This window comes from Papilio xuthus, unplaced genomic scaffold (assembly GCF_000836235.2).
Source record: "Papilio xuthus unplaced genomic scaffold, Pxut_1.1 DF828952.1, whole genome shotgun sequence".
Lineage (NCBI taxonomy): Eukaryota > Metazoa > Arthropoda > Insecta > Lepidoptera > Papilionidae > Papilio > Papilio xuthus.
In genome coordinates, this window is record NW_013529697.1 from 5,558,216 (window position 1) to 5,575,331 (window position 17,116).

A 17,116-nucleotide genomic window follows, 5' to 3' on the forward strand; every position below is an offset into this window, starting at 1 on the left:
ATACAAGCACAGTTTTATTTTTATTTTACCAGATATAAAAAATACGGTCGGATTGAAAACCTCCTTCTTTTTAAAGTCGGCTAAAAATACTCTTATCGGTATTATGTGATGTAAAAGTCCGATAAAAGGCTGATACTTAAATCATTATTACGAAGAAAGTGTAATTAATCATTACCCATTCTTAGTATCACGAATTACCTTATTTTTGATAATCTACATTTTATCAAAAACCTTGAATTGTAAATCTTAGTCACATTTTACCAATCATGACATAAACTTTTAAAGCGTCAATAGCCTAATGGTTAAGGGATAGGGATAATACGGATTTCCGATCATCAGGTCGGGGATTCGAATTCGCCATTCGACTATTGTAAACCATGTCCTAGCACATTTTTAAAACTTAATTGGAATCGTACAAGAAATATTAATAAATAAACAAAAATCTGCTAATATTTTATTTAAAAAAAAAACAGAGCGAAATTTGTATAATCATTTTATACGTATGATACACGTGTTTTAATATGCCCAAAAATGTTGAAAAATTCAGCAAAAGTAATTGAAGCAAATTGTCCGTATGTATCGCCTTGTTGATTTTTCGCGCACAAGTCGTTATAAAGCGTGAAGAATGTGTTTCTTTCATCACCCGTATAACGCATATTCGCTTTTAAAGCATAAAAAATTGCCTTTTCGATTTGAAATACGAATTAGATACGCAACATGCCCTTAAGTGACTGGAGATGGTTCTGTGGAATAAAAAAACTCATGGTATGATTTTCCTTGACAAAATAAAATGTTTAGTTACAGACTAGCTGTTGCCCACGACCCCGTCCGCGCGCAATTAAAAAAACATAATATGTTCTGTATATATGCTAAATTTCATCAAGATACGTTCAGCCGTTCTGGTGATAGCGTCAAACAACTAAACATTCGCATTAGTTGTAGTATATAGTTAACAATTTTCAAATCATATATGGACTTAGTAAATAAGTATTTATATAAAATTTAAAATATAAATACCGTAATCTAGATTCACATTGATATAAAGTTAACAAATGCATATTAACGAGATTGTATTCTACAGATGTTAAAATAACGAGGAATTTAAATGCAAATGTTATGCTTTTAACTGAGAACATGAATAAATTATTAACAGATCTAGTATAATTGTAATCTATGTATGTTGAATGTATGTAATTGAATCAAATACGATTGCCCTCTTGAATGTATTAAGTATTTTATTCGATCGTACTCGGTTTACACAATTATCCAATAAACTTCAAACCAGACACTTATTATTACCTTTTAACATGTTCCTGTTTACAAGTCGTATGTCACGTTGACAGTACCCATTTATACCTACTAATTTTGTAAATAATATCTATCTTGAATTATATATTACTAGCCGTCGCCTACGACTCCGTTTGCGTATAATTGTTCCTATGTGTTCTTCCATCAAGATTCGTTGAGCCGTGTTGAACATACCTTCTAACATTTATCCATCCATCCATCTAAACTTTCGAATTTATAATATTAGTAAGATAAGTTTTTCTTTAAATTATACTCATTCAGATTTCACGTACTTAAAAATAATTCCAAATATTATTAACTTAACAGGTCAGGTTAATTTGTTCTTTTTTATCAAGTCTGAAACTAAAAGATGATAAATATTTTCGTAATATATCTACATAAAAAAGAAAAGATCTAATTAATAATTCTACATGGACGAAACCGCGCTTACTAACTAGTGTAGTTTACATTTAATTTATTTATCACAATGTTTACAGTTTTATGGCAGTTATTTATTAATTTCTCCGTTATCAATGTTGACGCTGTTCTCGCTGCACTGATAAGGTACAAGGCTAACCGTCCGCAACTTTGCAAAACATCGCAACTGATAAGGGAGGTTCGGGTGACATCTCTAGTGCAGGGTTATCGGGCATGGCAAATACTTACTTTATGCCCCTATCTCACGCTGATACTGTAATCTCTGAGTTGTCTTAAAATATGACCTTAAGATAGTACCAGTTTTGTGAAATGCACGTTTAATTTTTAATGGTTTTCTCTTTGCTATTGAGATGAGATAAGAAATAAGTGAAGAAGAGAGATAAGTGAGTTTAATATGTTTTTTTTGAATACATACAGGATGAGAGCGATGACTGTAGTTAGACCATGCAGTCGTATGACATTCAACATCATTCAATATTTAAATAAAAGGGTCGAAAACTGGTAAACTGCTCTATCCAATGAGTTCTACGCAAATTTTATAAGTTTTGGAACTTAGAAACTTGAGAACATGTAAAACTTGAATAAACTAAGCTCTTTTACTAGGAATTAAAGGTGAAAAAATATAAAAAATGATAGCAGTATTTGTTTATTTTCGTTAACATCGTTCAGCTTTGGACAGATTAAAAAGTATTATTGAGTTTTGGCATAGACAAAAATTGTCAGCGTTAAACCTCTTTGCACAATAAAAGATAAATTGAATATCTGAAATCCGATTAGGTTGATCTGGCAATCGGGTTGGGTATCGAGCCAATTAATTTTGTGTACTCGCTTGATTAAATATCAGACTTTGAAACTACAGACGACTGCTTAACGGTTTATCTGCGAACGTATATTTAACTTTATATACTCTGATAATTGAATAAAATATTATACAAGATTTTATTAGCGATTATTAATATTTTTATTTGATATTAAGACATTTGTAAGCTGAATTTAATTATTAAAACAGTAATAACTCTATAAAATTATAATCCAGCATTATCAAGGATTTGTAGTATTACTTTTATAGCATAATTGCATATTTATATGAAATTGTATGACTTTTTTTAACGTTTGTTTGACATGCACAGTTAGTATTAGATTTGGACATGCACTACGATATATAAAATTATATTACGACTGTAATGTATTTATTTATAAATATTTAATTATTAGTTATCGCCTTAACTTTGTCCGCATGGAATGAAAATGAATAACCTCACAAAGGACAGGCGTGAAGTGGAATCAATTCCGCGTTTCGTCTGATGAGTGTGCGCCCCGGAGGCCTAATTTAGTCCTGTTTCCCTTCCCACTCTTTTTCTTATGAGGAAAGGATAGGAAGTGGAAGTGGCCTTACCAGATGAGAGGATGCATGGAAACGGAAAATATTTCCTTTCTGTGCATCCTCTCCTCCGTCAGTTAAAGGTAGGCAGCGCATATGCAATTGGTTATGTCTATGGGCAACAGTCACTTCGCTATTTGAGCGATTTCAGGTGTCCGCTCGCTCGTTTGTCAACTTATGATAAAAAAGGTAAAGGTTAGATCGATGGATGTTTGTTATAAGGTAACTCCAGAACAGCTTAACGGATTTCGATGAAATTTGCCATATACGTAGAACATAATGTGGAAGAACATATAGGCTACTAATGAAGTTTTTTTGCTTAACTTCGCGCGAACGGAGTCGCGTTCAAAGATTATACTAATCTAAAAAGAAGAAATTTTAATATTCTCTCATTTTACATCGCAAAAGAGAATATTGTCTTACGTATAAATTTATGAAAAATGCTTTTATTTTATTTCCCATGGACATAGATTACGTTGCTTGGCCTATACATGTACCTATATATATGTTACGTTATATATTTCATGCTCAACTGAAACTTATAAAGTATAAGAAAGTTATAAACGATGGACACGTTTCGTATCTGGATCTATGTTGACTCAGCTGGGAAATGCACGTGGCTTGTCACGGTATCGCCCACATACGATGCTTTGGACACGGAAATACTCTGTAATAAGTAGAGTACTATATTATTAAATTTTTATTCGTTTAAAAAATCAAACACGGCTACCTATAGATGTCCTCAATGAATACCAAGAATCCATAGTCATTCCCTTTCCCTTTTCCAGGAATGGTTAAAAATATAAATTAGTAATGTTCATTTATTAACTACGGTGAATAGGGTGACTTAAACACATTCTGTGTCATGTATGTAGTTATGCAGTAATACTAAGAGTCAGGGCCACTCGAAACAAAACAAACAAGACCGCAAGTGACAGCGAAGATTCACGATTGTTTGTCTGAATGAGCTGGCATCTAAATATTACGCAGAAGGACTTCTGCTTCAACATTGTAGGTATTTTAAATGTCGTCGTAATGAAACTGTATTCAAGGACTTTTTTGTTATGTTTATGCGGTAAAGCAGCGGTAATGCAGGGACTTTATTTTTTTAATTTTTATTTTTTACGTCCAACACAAATATGGTCACGTGAGTAGCTTATAATATGCCCGCGTGCATCAGCAACCTTCCCATCCATGTCTCGGAACAAACGTGGCCTTGACAGACAAGCGGAGATATTTTTTACTATTATATACAGACACTCCTTTTATTATTATGAGTAGATATAGATAACTTTAAATATAGTTCTTGTTAAGTACATACTGACCTCTAATTGTTCTGGGCAGTACATATAATTCTCCTCATAAACACGATACTCGTCAATACGTTATCTCAAACAGGACTGTAAACAATTTCATTTGTACTCTAGTTGATAACAATTACAATTCTATATTTAGAACCCTCTTATTTACAATATAATCCCACGTGCCTGTTATCCTATACTTACGCCGTACCCAGACGATGACTGTATCGTTATTTGTAAACAAAATGCGGACGTGCTCGCTGCACTGTAGGCACTTCGCGACCTGCATCAACTGCGCCATTATTGCTGGCCGTGAATCATTTTTGTTTATCGATTTGCTACTTTGTTATTAAAACTACATATTTATGGGCTGGTTACATGATGCGTACAAGACTCATGCCAAGTAATAAACATTGAGATATTGCGATTCGGTGCGTTAATTACGTAATATTCTAGAAATTTGTAAGTTGTATTGTTCGTAATAAAAATATATATTCTGGCAAGTTACTTTTAATAAACAAAAGAAGAAAAGAAAAGAGCGTACACCTTCCTTAAAGGCCGGCAACGCATCTGCGGTTCCTCTGGCGCTGCGGATGTCCATGGGCGTCGGATCAAATAATATTAGGCGATTCGTTGCTCGTTTGCCCCCTTCTCCTATAAAAAAAAACATGATGGTAAATTGTACGAAAAAATGAAAATATCAATTCTGTTGATTTTTAAATAAAATTACCCGTGACTTCTTGTCTCATCCTTCATTCAACATCATACCTTTGTCTGTCTCTATTATCCTGGAGTATAGAAGCACAGTATAAAATTATTTTTATCTCTAATTAAAATATACGGTAGCAACTCTATCAATTACTAAGGTTACTTAGTAGCAACAATTCTGTATCTTATGTTTAAAGTAATTTTCTTATAAAAATACAGCCATAAACTGTTGCAACGCATTATCTTGTAGCACTAATGACGCGTTAGTTGAATAGTTACCAACATAACAATACGACAGACGATAAAGCGAAGTCAGGATAAGTAATTTTCCATGTAACCACTGTGAGTCGTCGCGACTGCGCCGGAATATACTAAACTAAGTATATAGAGACATGCTTCTTATTGCTGTTTGTTCACATTATTCACTCTAAGATATTATAATGCAAACTGCAGCTGGACAAACAAACTGTACAATCAATTCTTTTTAAAGCTTCTACGATCGCGACGAAACGTTTTGATTGTTTGATAGACGTTTTTATTAAAAATGTCGTTTCGTGCAGTATAACAGACTGGAAGTCTCATCAAAATCCCATCAAAACTTTAAAAAGAAACTAGTTGATGTTATTTTAGTTGTCTTTGCGAGGTTCGAAGACATTCCTGCATTTATATTGGATTCAATGTATATTCCTTTGATTGTCGCAATAAAATATACCTTTTAATGAGTCTGTAATCAAAAGAATCTCATTTCATCACGAAATAGACTCCATATGTCTGATACTGAGGAATATGTATTATATTAAAACGTTCGTTCAATCTAAACATTCATAATGTGAAAGCAAATAGGCATGAAATCTTCATTTCACGTTCGTTAGATTTTTATTTATTATTCTTAACTTTTCTTTTTCGTACCTCCAAAAGTTCCTTGCACATAATTATACAAGATTTTTTTTCTGCATATGGTTATTTATATGACACCAATTTAAATAAAAATCTTTATAACACAATGTAAAGAGTCGAGCGCGAACATCGCTTGGCGCGCGGAATGTGCGAGACGTGACGCTAATTCACGCGACAAAATATCTTGTCTAAGGAATAACGAATTTTTGCTACGTCTTCACACCTTCCCCTCAACACATAGGTGGCGTTGTCTCAGGAATTTTAGAAGCAGGTATGTTCAAGCATACGCGTACCACTCATGTTCTCATTCCCAACAGTTTTACGCCGCTATTCATATTTATGGTATATTCCATCTCGGGAATATTAATAAATTGTCCGCTTCATAAATTCCCTGAACCCGGTCCGATGTAACGACATTTACAAAGTTGCCACAGTAATAAATGCTCTAGATTTACATAAACCGCTGGATCCTTTGACAGTTCGAATACTGATGAGACTCAGACGAGTTACGGCGAGAGTAATGGTTGCTGCGATATAAATCCATAATTTCTTAGCAAACTTGGAATCAATATCGCCCGGATAAAATTTAATATCTCAAATATTTTTAGCGAGTTGTCGAATATTATTTCAGTATTTATATAAAGGTTTGAATTATATTGAAATGGAAAGCATTTGTTGATACAAAGAGTTGAGTATTAACGTGAAGCTCTCAGACAATGGCAAACACGAGGCGGAACGTAACGCCGACGTCACGATAAATGTATCGAGCGCCGCAAACACCATTCGCTCCCAGACTTATTGTTTCAGATGCCATCGTTGAAAAATTGCTATTCGTGCTGCGTCGACGCTTGTCATTCTCGATCAAAACACTCCGTTACCCTTGAAGGCGGCTTTTCGTTGAAAGCTTCTATCGAAAAATATCCTTATTTCTATTATTCAAATCAGCATAAAATTTTCAATAACATATTTAACCAGCTTCGGATCAGCCGTATTGGATATGTCGCGGCGGCTAATTGGATTTGCGGCCAGGCTTCTCATTTTTAACCCGGCTTCCCGACTGCCTTCCCAGCTTTTCGCGTATTTAATTTTTATTTGAACTAGTCGCTCGCCACCACGAGTGCCGACGACGGCGAAATATAATAGGAAAAGTTTCATTTGCCTAATTAAAAATAAGCCGCCCCCGGGAACGATCCGGATTTATTATCATTATTCAACCTTCGGGCCGGCGATGTTTTATATTAAAAGCTCGTTCGTAAACATTATACTCGGAGGACAAATGCAAAGAACAATGGAAACCGAGCGTTTACAATGTAACGCGAATAGCTTACCGTCGTCGTTCGTTGAGGGAAAACAAAAAGTAAAGACCTCTGCCGTGCGACGAGTAAGAAACTCGATCGTGGATTTTAATTATGAGAAATACAATCGCACTAGTAGCAGACGCGGGGACAAAGAGGAGGACAATCCCTGGCGTGTTGCACATTTCCATGTCCGTATGCGGCAAAAGCGCACCGGTTTTAGGGAGGCACCCTCGCCGTCTCTTCAATTATAGCGTCACCTTCAATTCGAAAAGTTTTAATGTGTATACATTCGTTTTGCGGCACGTCGAGTACAAACGAGCTCTGAAGCGCACTTCACTCCTCTCCTCTTCCGAAACGAGCTCTACGCGCTTTTGTTATTTGAACAGCGAAACAAACGAACAGACTTACGAATGATACTCGCCTCGGGATTCTGGCGACGGCGAATCGACTTTTAATTTGTTTACTGACTTAATTAAACTTTATAGATTTAAGCGAATCAGTTTCGAAAGCTTTATATTATTCTGCAGCTTAGATTCGCAGAACACGGAGACGTTCAAGTTTACAGGGTGCCAAGTTTCCCCACACTATGTAAATTCGGTCGACGTAATTAGAGGAAGGAATGATCGTCTGGCCCGATCAAATAGCCTCGTGTGCTCGTAACTGGCCGCAGACTAGACTGCATCGTTTTCTATTCCATTTGTGCAACTGTGTCCACGAAAGCTGCGTATCTACTAGTTCTAGTACAACACGAATACATTGGATGTAGTAAGAAAGTTTTTATGTACCATTTTATATCGGCGTTCGATCGGATACAACCATAAAAGGCAACGATTGACAAGCAACGCGTGATCGAATTGTGTAAATATATAGTGCGCTTTTGAGATCACTTCAATCGCGGAGTACCTACGACAGTGAATTGTGCAAGTCGGCACCGTGTCGCCGCGCCGGGTTCGTTGGCCGCGATCTCCGACCTTACTAAACTTTCGCGAGCGCGACGCTTAACAATTTAATTGTCACCCATTAGACCTAAGGCGCAAACTCCAGCATACTTCTAATGATGTTACTCCGTAATTCATTACATTCAATCATCAAGTACGAAATTTGCGTGTCGTGTCAGGATGCGAGCGCTGCTGTTTAACGTTATCAATCATAAAGCATCCGCGGCGATAGCGGCCGCTCGTCGGAATAAATCAATCAAACGTGTCTCTACCAGACGGTACTCGCGGCCAGTTATTTATCATCTTCGAATTGACGACCGACATGCAATGATCGCAATTTGCAAATGAAGCCGACCGAGTGGAATCATCATTTCTAAGTCACATAAACGCTCTTAACAGAAATAGACGAGTTGGGAAGCAGATATCACAACGTTGTGCCGGATGGTCGCCCCCGCCCGCTCGTCTCTTGGCAAACTGCACCGAGCCACGCTGCTTTTGCAAATCATAGTAAGTTTGTTTGCGCGGGTCGACGCTCTCGCCGGCAACGTTTTATGTGTTCCTGGTGTCACGACGTCATTCTAATAATAGAATAATAGGAATGCTAGTATCGAACGCCGCGGTATGCGCGAGTCGTCGTCTGCAGTATGCGTTACGCATGCAATGCGTAAACCACGTGCATAATTCGAACATCATATGTTTCACATGTGATGCAAAGTACTAACGTAAATGTGGACGATGTCAAAGCGAAACTGTCGATACAATACATGGATTGGATTCGGGTCGTCTGTTCGCCGAGTGCTTTAGCAGTCGGTAATATGTTTAATTAAGCCAGTGCTGTGGGGACGTTGTTAAACTTTCATTATTATTCGCTTTCGCAAATCGCTCGTACGTGAACGAATAGCGCTCACGATCGATCTCGGCGGCGCTCGTGCGAGCCTTTTGTTTGACTTCGACTCCGAATTCAGCGTAATTGCCTTTCAGCCTTTCATTATTCAACTTTATGCAGACGTTTACTTGCGTTATTATGAAGGGAGAGTCGGTGCGGTGAGTGTCGTGGGTGTATGCATTAATCGCAATATGTTAATGTGGGGATATGAAATATTGAAATTACAAGTTCGCTTTTACAACGACGAGCTTACGTAGAGCTCGAGTTCGACCCTAAACGCGTTCCGTTTTCCCTTGCGCTTGAAAGTTATGATTTCTAGACCGCTTATTTATGTGATATATAAAATAACCGCTAACGAGGCTTGATAAATGCCTGTATGCTATTAAATTAGCAACAACTTTGCGAAACCACGCCTTAAATGCTTATATACTGAACGCAAATGTTTATTGTTACAGATCGAGGACGAAGGCAACCATGGCAACGATGACACTCGTCTGTTCATTCTCTCGACGCTGGCAGGACAGCACCGGCCACGCGTTTCGTGCGCACTATGCAAGGAAACTCTGGATGTCTTCGACCGCTACCCACTTGTTGATGGCACCTTCTTCCTGAGCCCGCGACAACATACGAGTAGCGCCGTTGAGGTACACACCTTAAACATTATTTCATCATTTATATAAGCAAGTAGAAAACTTCAAATAATTATGAAATATACTACAACTTACCAGTTATTTCAAAGATCATTGCAACTATTAAATACATTGAAATGCACCGTATTTAAAACTTTTCATTTCAATAAAAAGTTTGCTTTTGTGTTTGAAAAATCAAATCAATTGGTTAATAAGAATAACTTCAGAACATTAAGAGCTCAGAGTTGCGAGTTGCAAACTTTGACAAACTAGACAAGTTAATTTAATTACGTGTTATATAGTGTTGTTTGGGAACAGCAATAAAACGTATCTCGTTTTAATTCCTCCCTTTTAAATTGCTACAAAGTTACCCCTCGTAAACTTAAATAAGATCCCGCTAAGTTTATTTAAGTCCATAGTAACATGGCGGCTCATGAGACGGGTGCTTCTCGACTCGCGCTGTTTATTCAGTGAATTAGAAGACTGAATTTGTGAGCTTACGGATACTTGTTTAATGTTAGAGTTAGCAGGCCCTTGGCGGTCATCAGGCTTCCCCGGATGTCCTTTTTTAGACTTGTTAATTTTTTATAAGTTTTATTTGATTTAATGAGGGACAACAGTAGCTACTATCTCTGAAAAGGTAGATTTAATCGGTCAAATAACACCAAAGTGCTGTTCGAAAATTTTGAAATAGGCCTGGAATTGTTTCCAATAGTACGATTTTTTGTGTGCAGGTGAAAGTGGAGGGTCGTACGCAATACCTGACGTGCGTGTGCATGGGCTGCCTAGAGCGCTGCGATCCCGAGCGCACCATACGCTGCCGCTTCTGCGGACAGAAATGGGACGGCTCATCTCTCGTGCTAGGCACCATGTACTCGTACGACATCTTCATGGCGACCCCATGTTGCGCTGAGCGACTGAAGGTTGGTTATAAGTTTTAAGCAGAAATCATAGTAAATGCGAACCAGTCCATCGGAATACATGATATCAGAATAATTTTTTCCCGTGAGCCCTACAATCTTAATTATTTTGTATTTACTTGTACATCCTATGCCAGTTAGAAAGTTATTACACAGAAAATAAGACATACAAGTTTACACATACTAAATATAAATTGTGTTGTCCTCAGTGCAATACGTGCTACAAGCCATTGCTGCACCCGCACCAGCGCCTCAACTACTCCGATTACTCGCACCCGGTGACATGCCCGCACTGCCGCGTGCTCGACGCGCACTTCGTCAAGCCGCTCGGTTACTGCTTCACAAAACGGGCTTTCCCGCTCTTCCAGCAGTGGCCATAACAGACGGCGGTGCCGGGGGCCTCCCCCGGCACCTCGCCCGAAGCTTGGCTCGCGCCCTCGCCTCCGCGCCGCGCCTCGCCGCCTGCCCTGCGCCCCGTCGTCAACACTAGCATGGCCTCGCGTCCCGAATCCGACGAATCCAAGTACCTCGCGCCGGCGCTGGCTAGCATCACGGAGTCGCTGTCGCTGCTAGGTCTGAGCCCCGAGACGCTCGCCATTAGTGTGGGCGAGTCGCTGGCAGAGCGGTACCTGGCCACCATCCGTGCCAAGCCGCCGACCGCGCCCCCATTGGCGGTGCCCCTGGCCCCCGCCACGTGCGCCCCACCGCGCCGCGCCGTACCCGACCCTGGGCACCTGCAGCTCTTTTCCAACGACTTCATGGAATACCTGAACCAGATCGCTTAGGCGAGCGGTGGCGAGTGACGTGAATGGACTATTTTCTAGTGATATTTTTTGTTAAATTAAGTTGGTCTTATTGAAATAATTTTATGTATCGGTTTAGAGAGTACTATTGATTTTATTATAATTTTATTATTGCACTTTGTTGATTAAATAAGGTAGATGTTGATTTTTATCTGAAATTAGCGGTTAGTGGCGCCAGAAATTGCATTTTTGTGTCATTTATTTCGATTGAACCATATCGGGAGTTTTCCTTTTGAAGGAGATAAAGGGGAGTTTTTTTTTTATAAATTATTGATTACCTTCGTTTTCAGTGATATCGATCGCCCTATCTGATAGGGAATTTGAGTGGAGTGTTGTTTAGTTCAATTTAGTTTATTAGTTATGTTTTATTTTAGCAAAATTTTTAACTTTTTAACTTAAGTGTTACAATATTTTCGTAGGTTTCTTACGATCCTTTATTTCCTCCCACCAAATGGCACTTCAACCAGGAGGCAAACATCTACTTGTGTGAGATGCCATCTTAGTTTATTTTATATCACTTTTTTCTTTACATTATGTAATATTTCACTTAATTATGGTAAAGGTTTTTAATTGTAAGTGATTGCTGTGTCACCAATAATATGATTAGCTTTTAATACATATTATTGTAAGTTGTATCAGACACTGCTATTATCTGATACTGTCCTTTTGCGTTTGTTTTCCTTTGAAATGTTCTTCAATGGTTAACGGAAATCTCGAAATAATAATTTGCAAATTTTTGGAATAGTGCCATATCAAAAAAGAAATTGACTCCGTGAATCCGTAAACCATTGATGTTTTTTTTTTAAATTTATTTTTAATCAATAGAATTTACTCTCTTTTGTTATATAAAACTTTGACTTCGGCTGTTTAAGGTAAGGGAGTTTTCTTAATTGAACTGGTTATGTATTTATTTCTGAACATAGCGCTTTACCATTTATTAAACTGATATAGTTTAAGAAATGCACTTCTATTCTATTCGTAAATTAAAAGAATGAATTAGGTAAGGTTTTTGATACAATTTGATACTTATTACTTACTCGCAACGTGATTAAAAGTGATAAACTTCTAGTTTAGAGCGTGTTTAGGGATAAGTGATCAAAGTGGTGCGGATAGGCGTTCAAACACGTTTGCGTGTTGGCGGCGTGACAGATGTCGCGTGTTAGGCAATAATAATAATAATTCTTTGAAGACTTAACAATTTTTAGATGAAATTTTTTGCATTGGTCCTAAAGAAAATGAATTAAAACTGCCATTTACCATATTTTTTTACTTAATTAATTTAATAAAACTTATTCTACAGATTTTAATATGACATGATGAAATGATAACACACATTTTTAAATGATAACAGTATTCATAATAAAAAAAATAACCAGTGTCACTAAAAATGTTTGCAAATTTAAATTTGTTTAAATGAATCTCTTTAAAATCTGTAAAATTAGTTTTATTCAAAATGTAATTTGCCTAAATATAGGAAATCATCATTAAATGTCTAAGAACGTCTGTACTAAGACGTCTTAGCTCTTGACTGAATCATAAATTGCATAGACCTAACTCAATTGGTATACATTGAAGGAGAGTTGGATACTCGGGGCATACCTCCTTTGTCATATGCTCCATTCTTCCCCCTTCTCCTCTTGTATACCAGTTTAAGTTAATCATAGACACGTCATTCGTCATACGTCATCATCCGCATCACACCTCATTTACCATCTTTATCATCCAGCACTGTTTGAGTGGGAGTCGAACTGGCTAACAATGGTTTCACTAAATTAAAATTAAAAGAAAATATATCATTATCACGATCGAATTTCAAAAGTTTATTAAAAAATATTTTATAATACAGACAACATTTATAAAGAGTTGTTTATATATATCTATACTGTATATAAAAGGCATGGTAGGACAACTATTTAACGTGAAACCATGATGGCCAGTTCTTCGAGTGTGGTTGTAGTAACCCTTATAAATATTTTTATTAGTATCCTTTGCTTAAAAATAACTTTTAAGATTTGATACATACCCCTATTGTAAATATGCATTTAACACAGACGCTTACCTAATAGTTGATGAAGATGTTTAATGAAGATATATTATTGCATATTTTCTAGATTAGCCATAAATCGATAGTACATAAATTCAACATTATCAAAGATTACCCTAATTATTTAAAAAAAAAAAAGAAATACCGCCGAATTGTAATGACATTTCATATGTTAAACAATTTTAATTTTATCGGAGTTTGCTCGTTCGTAAATAGAATTATATTTAAAAAAAAGAAGTTTAATGTATATATGCATTTAATTAAATGTAAACAAAGTATTTGAGAAAATTAAACGAGCTGTTGTTGGTATATTTAGGAAAATATTAAAAAAAAAGAACCAGATCATCTGATGGTGGCCATGTACAAATGAGTAAGTGAAACGACATTACAATTCGGCAATTTAGACAAGACACATATTATAGAGACATAATTGTTTAATAGTCAAATACAGAGTCAAATAAGTAGACATTATCATAAGGCGTGTTTACATTTGCCCTTATAAAATATCAGGTCGATGACCTTCCCCTCACTCCGGTACAAATTCGAATAATATTTGGTAACCTTAAAAAAATAAAATATTTATCAATACCTCTTTAGATACTACAAATAGAAATAATAGCGGCACAAGATTGCTATTTGATTATTTAAAGTACCTTTTTCTTACAAATTTTATCGTGTAATTGTAAGTTAGTTTACATTCAACAGGATTCAAAACTATATTGTTTATATTCGCCTATTCTGCGAGTAACTTGACAAACCAGTGCATTGATACCTTTATTATTGTCATACATCAAACCTAATTTCTGAGACGAAAATCTCTATATAAAAATATCCCTGTCATCAACAAAACAGAGATAACAATGTGCTTTAAACGGAGATTTTGGTCCCAGAAACTCACCATTTGACAGTTTCCTTCAGCGTTTTTCAACCTGTGAGATGCGCAGCGTGGTCTAGAAGTCTCGTGAATTTGTTTTCCGTTTTCTACTAAGCAGCAATATTAACATGTAACGGTACAGATTTTTTTTATCCTTTTTCTGTAGTCCGTATCGATATTATAGCGTCGTCAAATAGCTTGGAAAAAACTGATTCAGTTAAGGGTTATGAAACATCACGCTTTAACCCTAAGGACGTTTTTATTGCATGCGGTTTGTCAAGGTACATTTCTTCCAGTTTCGTTACCTAATTTTCTAATTCATGTCTCCTATGCACAATGGGTTACGTAGATTCTAGACGGGATGTTATCCCACAATAGTTCTTATTTAATCCCCAAAGTCTACTATGCAATGATATACGAATATGTTTGATTCTTCATATTTTAACCAATGAGTTATTTGTTCAGTTTTAAATGTAATTACACGAACGTTGCAAATTTCTTAGTTTATTTGCACATAATTTGTTAAATTTTGTAATTAATAACAATTTATTTAGATGCCAACGTTCGAATTACGTGTTGAATTAATATGGTGTTATTTAGTGAATTGCTTAAAAGTACAAAGAAACAATTCGTTACTTTTGCAAATTTTATAATTAAAAAAAAATAAAACAATAAAATACATATAAAAAAATAACACTGACCTAGATAATCTTTACAAAATAGTCGCTGTAAATCCTAATCATAATCCTCGAATGATTCTCCTAAACTAAGTTTTATTGCTTTTAAAAGAAATTTTGTCTTTCGTTGATAAATTTAGGAGCGAAAATTGTTAATTATTATAAGTATAAACTATATCTTGTATTTAATTTTAATATATTTACTTTATCTCGTATCTTTAATTACTATTAGTGTACTAGGAACGCAGAAGACGTAGGCCTGCCATCGGGCATAATAATCTGTTTTTCTATCGCTTATGAGTGTAGGATAACGACCTTATTTCCCCTACTTCCTCTATTAGATTCGTAGTGTTTTCTTTAATAATAATGTATGAATGGGAATGTATGAGTGACGTCACAATTTAAATCATCGTAGCATTCTTTTCATTGTCTTATTACTTATTGCTAATCGATCTCGTTTAAGACGAGATATTTTATAATATCGTGTACGGTCTGGTCATAGGCGCGAAGCGATGCGACGCGTATAATTACGTCAAATTAATATGTACTTCCTTTTATTCATTTAAATCATGAAATATGAATAATTTTACTTTAACGCTCTAAAGTTTTCTATACAAAAAATAGATTAAAAAAAATAACAGATATTTTTGAAACTTTACACACTGAAAACATTTTTGAAATTAAATTATCATCGCAAGAAATTTTTTGTTACATAAAATTGCAACACTCAAAACATCGTACGTTTAGAGCGCCAAAGTGATATTATTCGTATGGAACAATAATTCCATTTTTTAACATTATGTTGATCATTAAAACGCCACATAAATTGTACCATAACTATTAGCGTTATTATTACGGCGTTGGGAATATTCGGCGCGTAAATTGATGTGATAGATATCGATGAAGGCTGCATTCGGAACAGAATAAGTGTAGGTTCGTAAAACAAGTCTGTTGAAACATGGCGTAGTTGGCAAATGAAGCTCGCCTAGTTATTGTCAATATGGCATTCAACATCCGAAATGATACCCAGCGTAATTAGAAGCTCAAAATTTTCAAAAATAACGCATTGGCTGATTATAGTATACGGCTGTTGTTGGTTAGTGAAAGATGCAAATCGAAATCGTGTTAATTATATTTTGATACTCGATGTTTTCTACACATATTGTAGTAAGTACGTATAATTAACCTTTTGTATTAAAACACGTGTAGTTTGTAGGCTTAATGTAGCGCTCGATCGATGTAGTAACCGATCAGATCGAATTTGATGCCGACGCTTTCAGATTTCGGTTTTACATTGCCAGCTTAAAACGTACTTACACGTTGAAACCTTAACAAAATGCGAAGTAAGCGTTCAATGTAATTACAGAATTCGAAATGTTATCGTAAATATAACATCGGGAACCGTCGAAATGCTATTAAAGCAATTTCATTAAAAAGAACAAAGCTTCATTTAATCTGGAATGAAATGACACGAAGAGTTTTGTACGGCTTGGTTTATATCGGTGATAAACTAACGAATTGGTTAATGATAATAATTAAGTTATTGCGTGGCAATTAGTGTAACGTTTACTACGTAAAGCGCGGGGTGCATCAGGGTATGAGTGTCATAATTTGTAATAACGACGGAGAAGGGAAATAACTTTTGTACTTTCGTAATGATAACAAGTAATTTAGTAATAACTTTTTCTATTGATATTATATGTGTAATTCATAATCGTAAACATCAATATAAGTTTTTTACTGGAATCGTAGGTGTAGTATTTTTATAAGAAACAATCGAGACTTGATCTCGCACGTGTATCACAGCGATAATCTATTGAGTGGCCGTCTCTGCGTTGATTAGGATATCTCGATCAGAACCAACCCTTGACTTGTTGGTCAGAGTCCTGTAGGGGAATAACTTCACCGAGATATCTCTTTTAATTTGACGCAGAAGACGAGGTTTTGTATAACTAGATTTAAGAACTTAATGCCTATCGTGAGTTTATGATGATGCTTAGTATTACTTTAATCTTCATGTTATATCTCTAAATAA

At 35.9% G+C, this 17,116-nt stretch overlaps 1 protein-coding gene across 1 annotated transcript in view; it reads left to right on the forward strand.

Moving 5' to 3' along the window:
• The window catches only part of heca (hdc homolog, cell cycle regulator), a 54,975-nt gene extending 43,892 nt beyond the window's left edge, over nt 1-11,083 (forward strand). Inside the window, exons 3-5 of the mRNA XM_013323402.1 lie at nt 9,590-9,778; nt 10,498-10,686; nt 10,893-11,083. Of these exons, the coding sequence (XP_013178856.1) occupies nt 9,590-9,778; nt 10,498-10,686; nt 10,893-11,063 (549 nt within the window). The 3' untranslated portion in view covers nt 11,064-11,083. The remainder of the gene's footprint in view (nt 1-9,589; nt 9,779-10,497; nt 10,687-10,892) is intronic.
• The last annotated feature ends 6,033 nt before the right edge of the window (nt 11,084-17,116 follow it).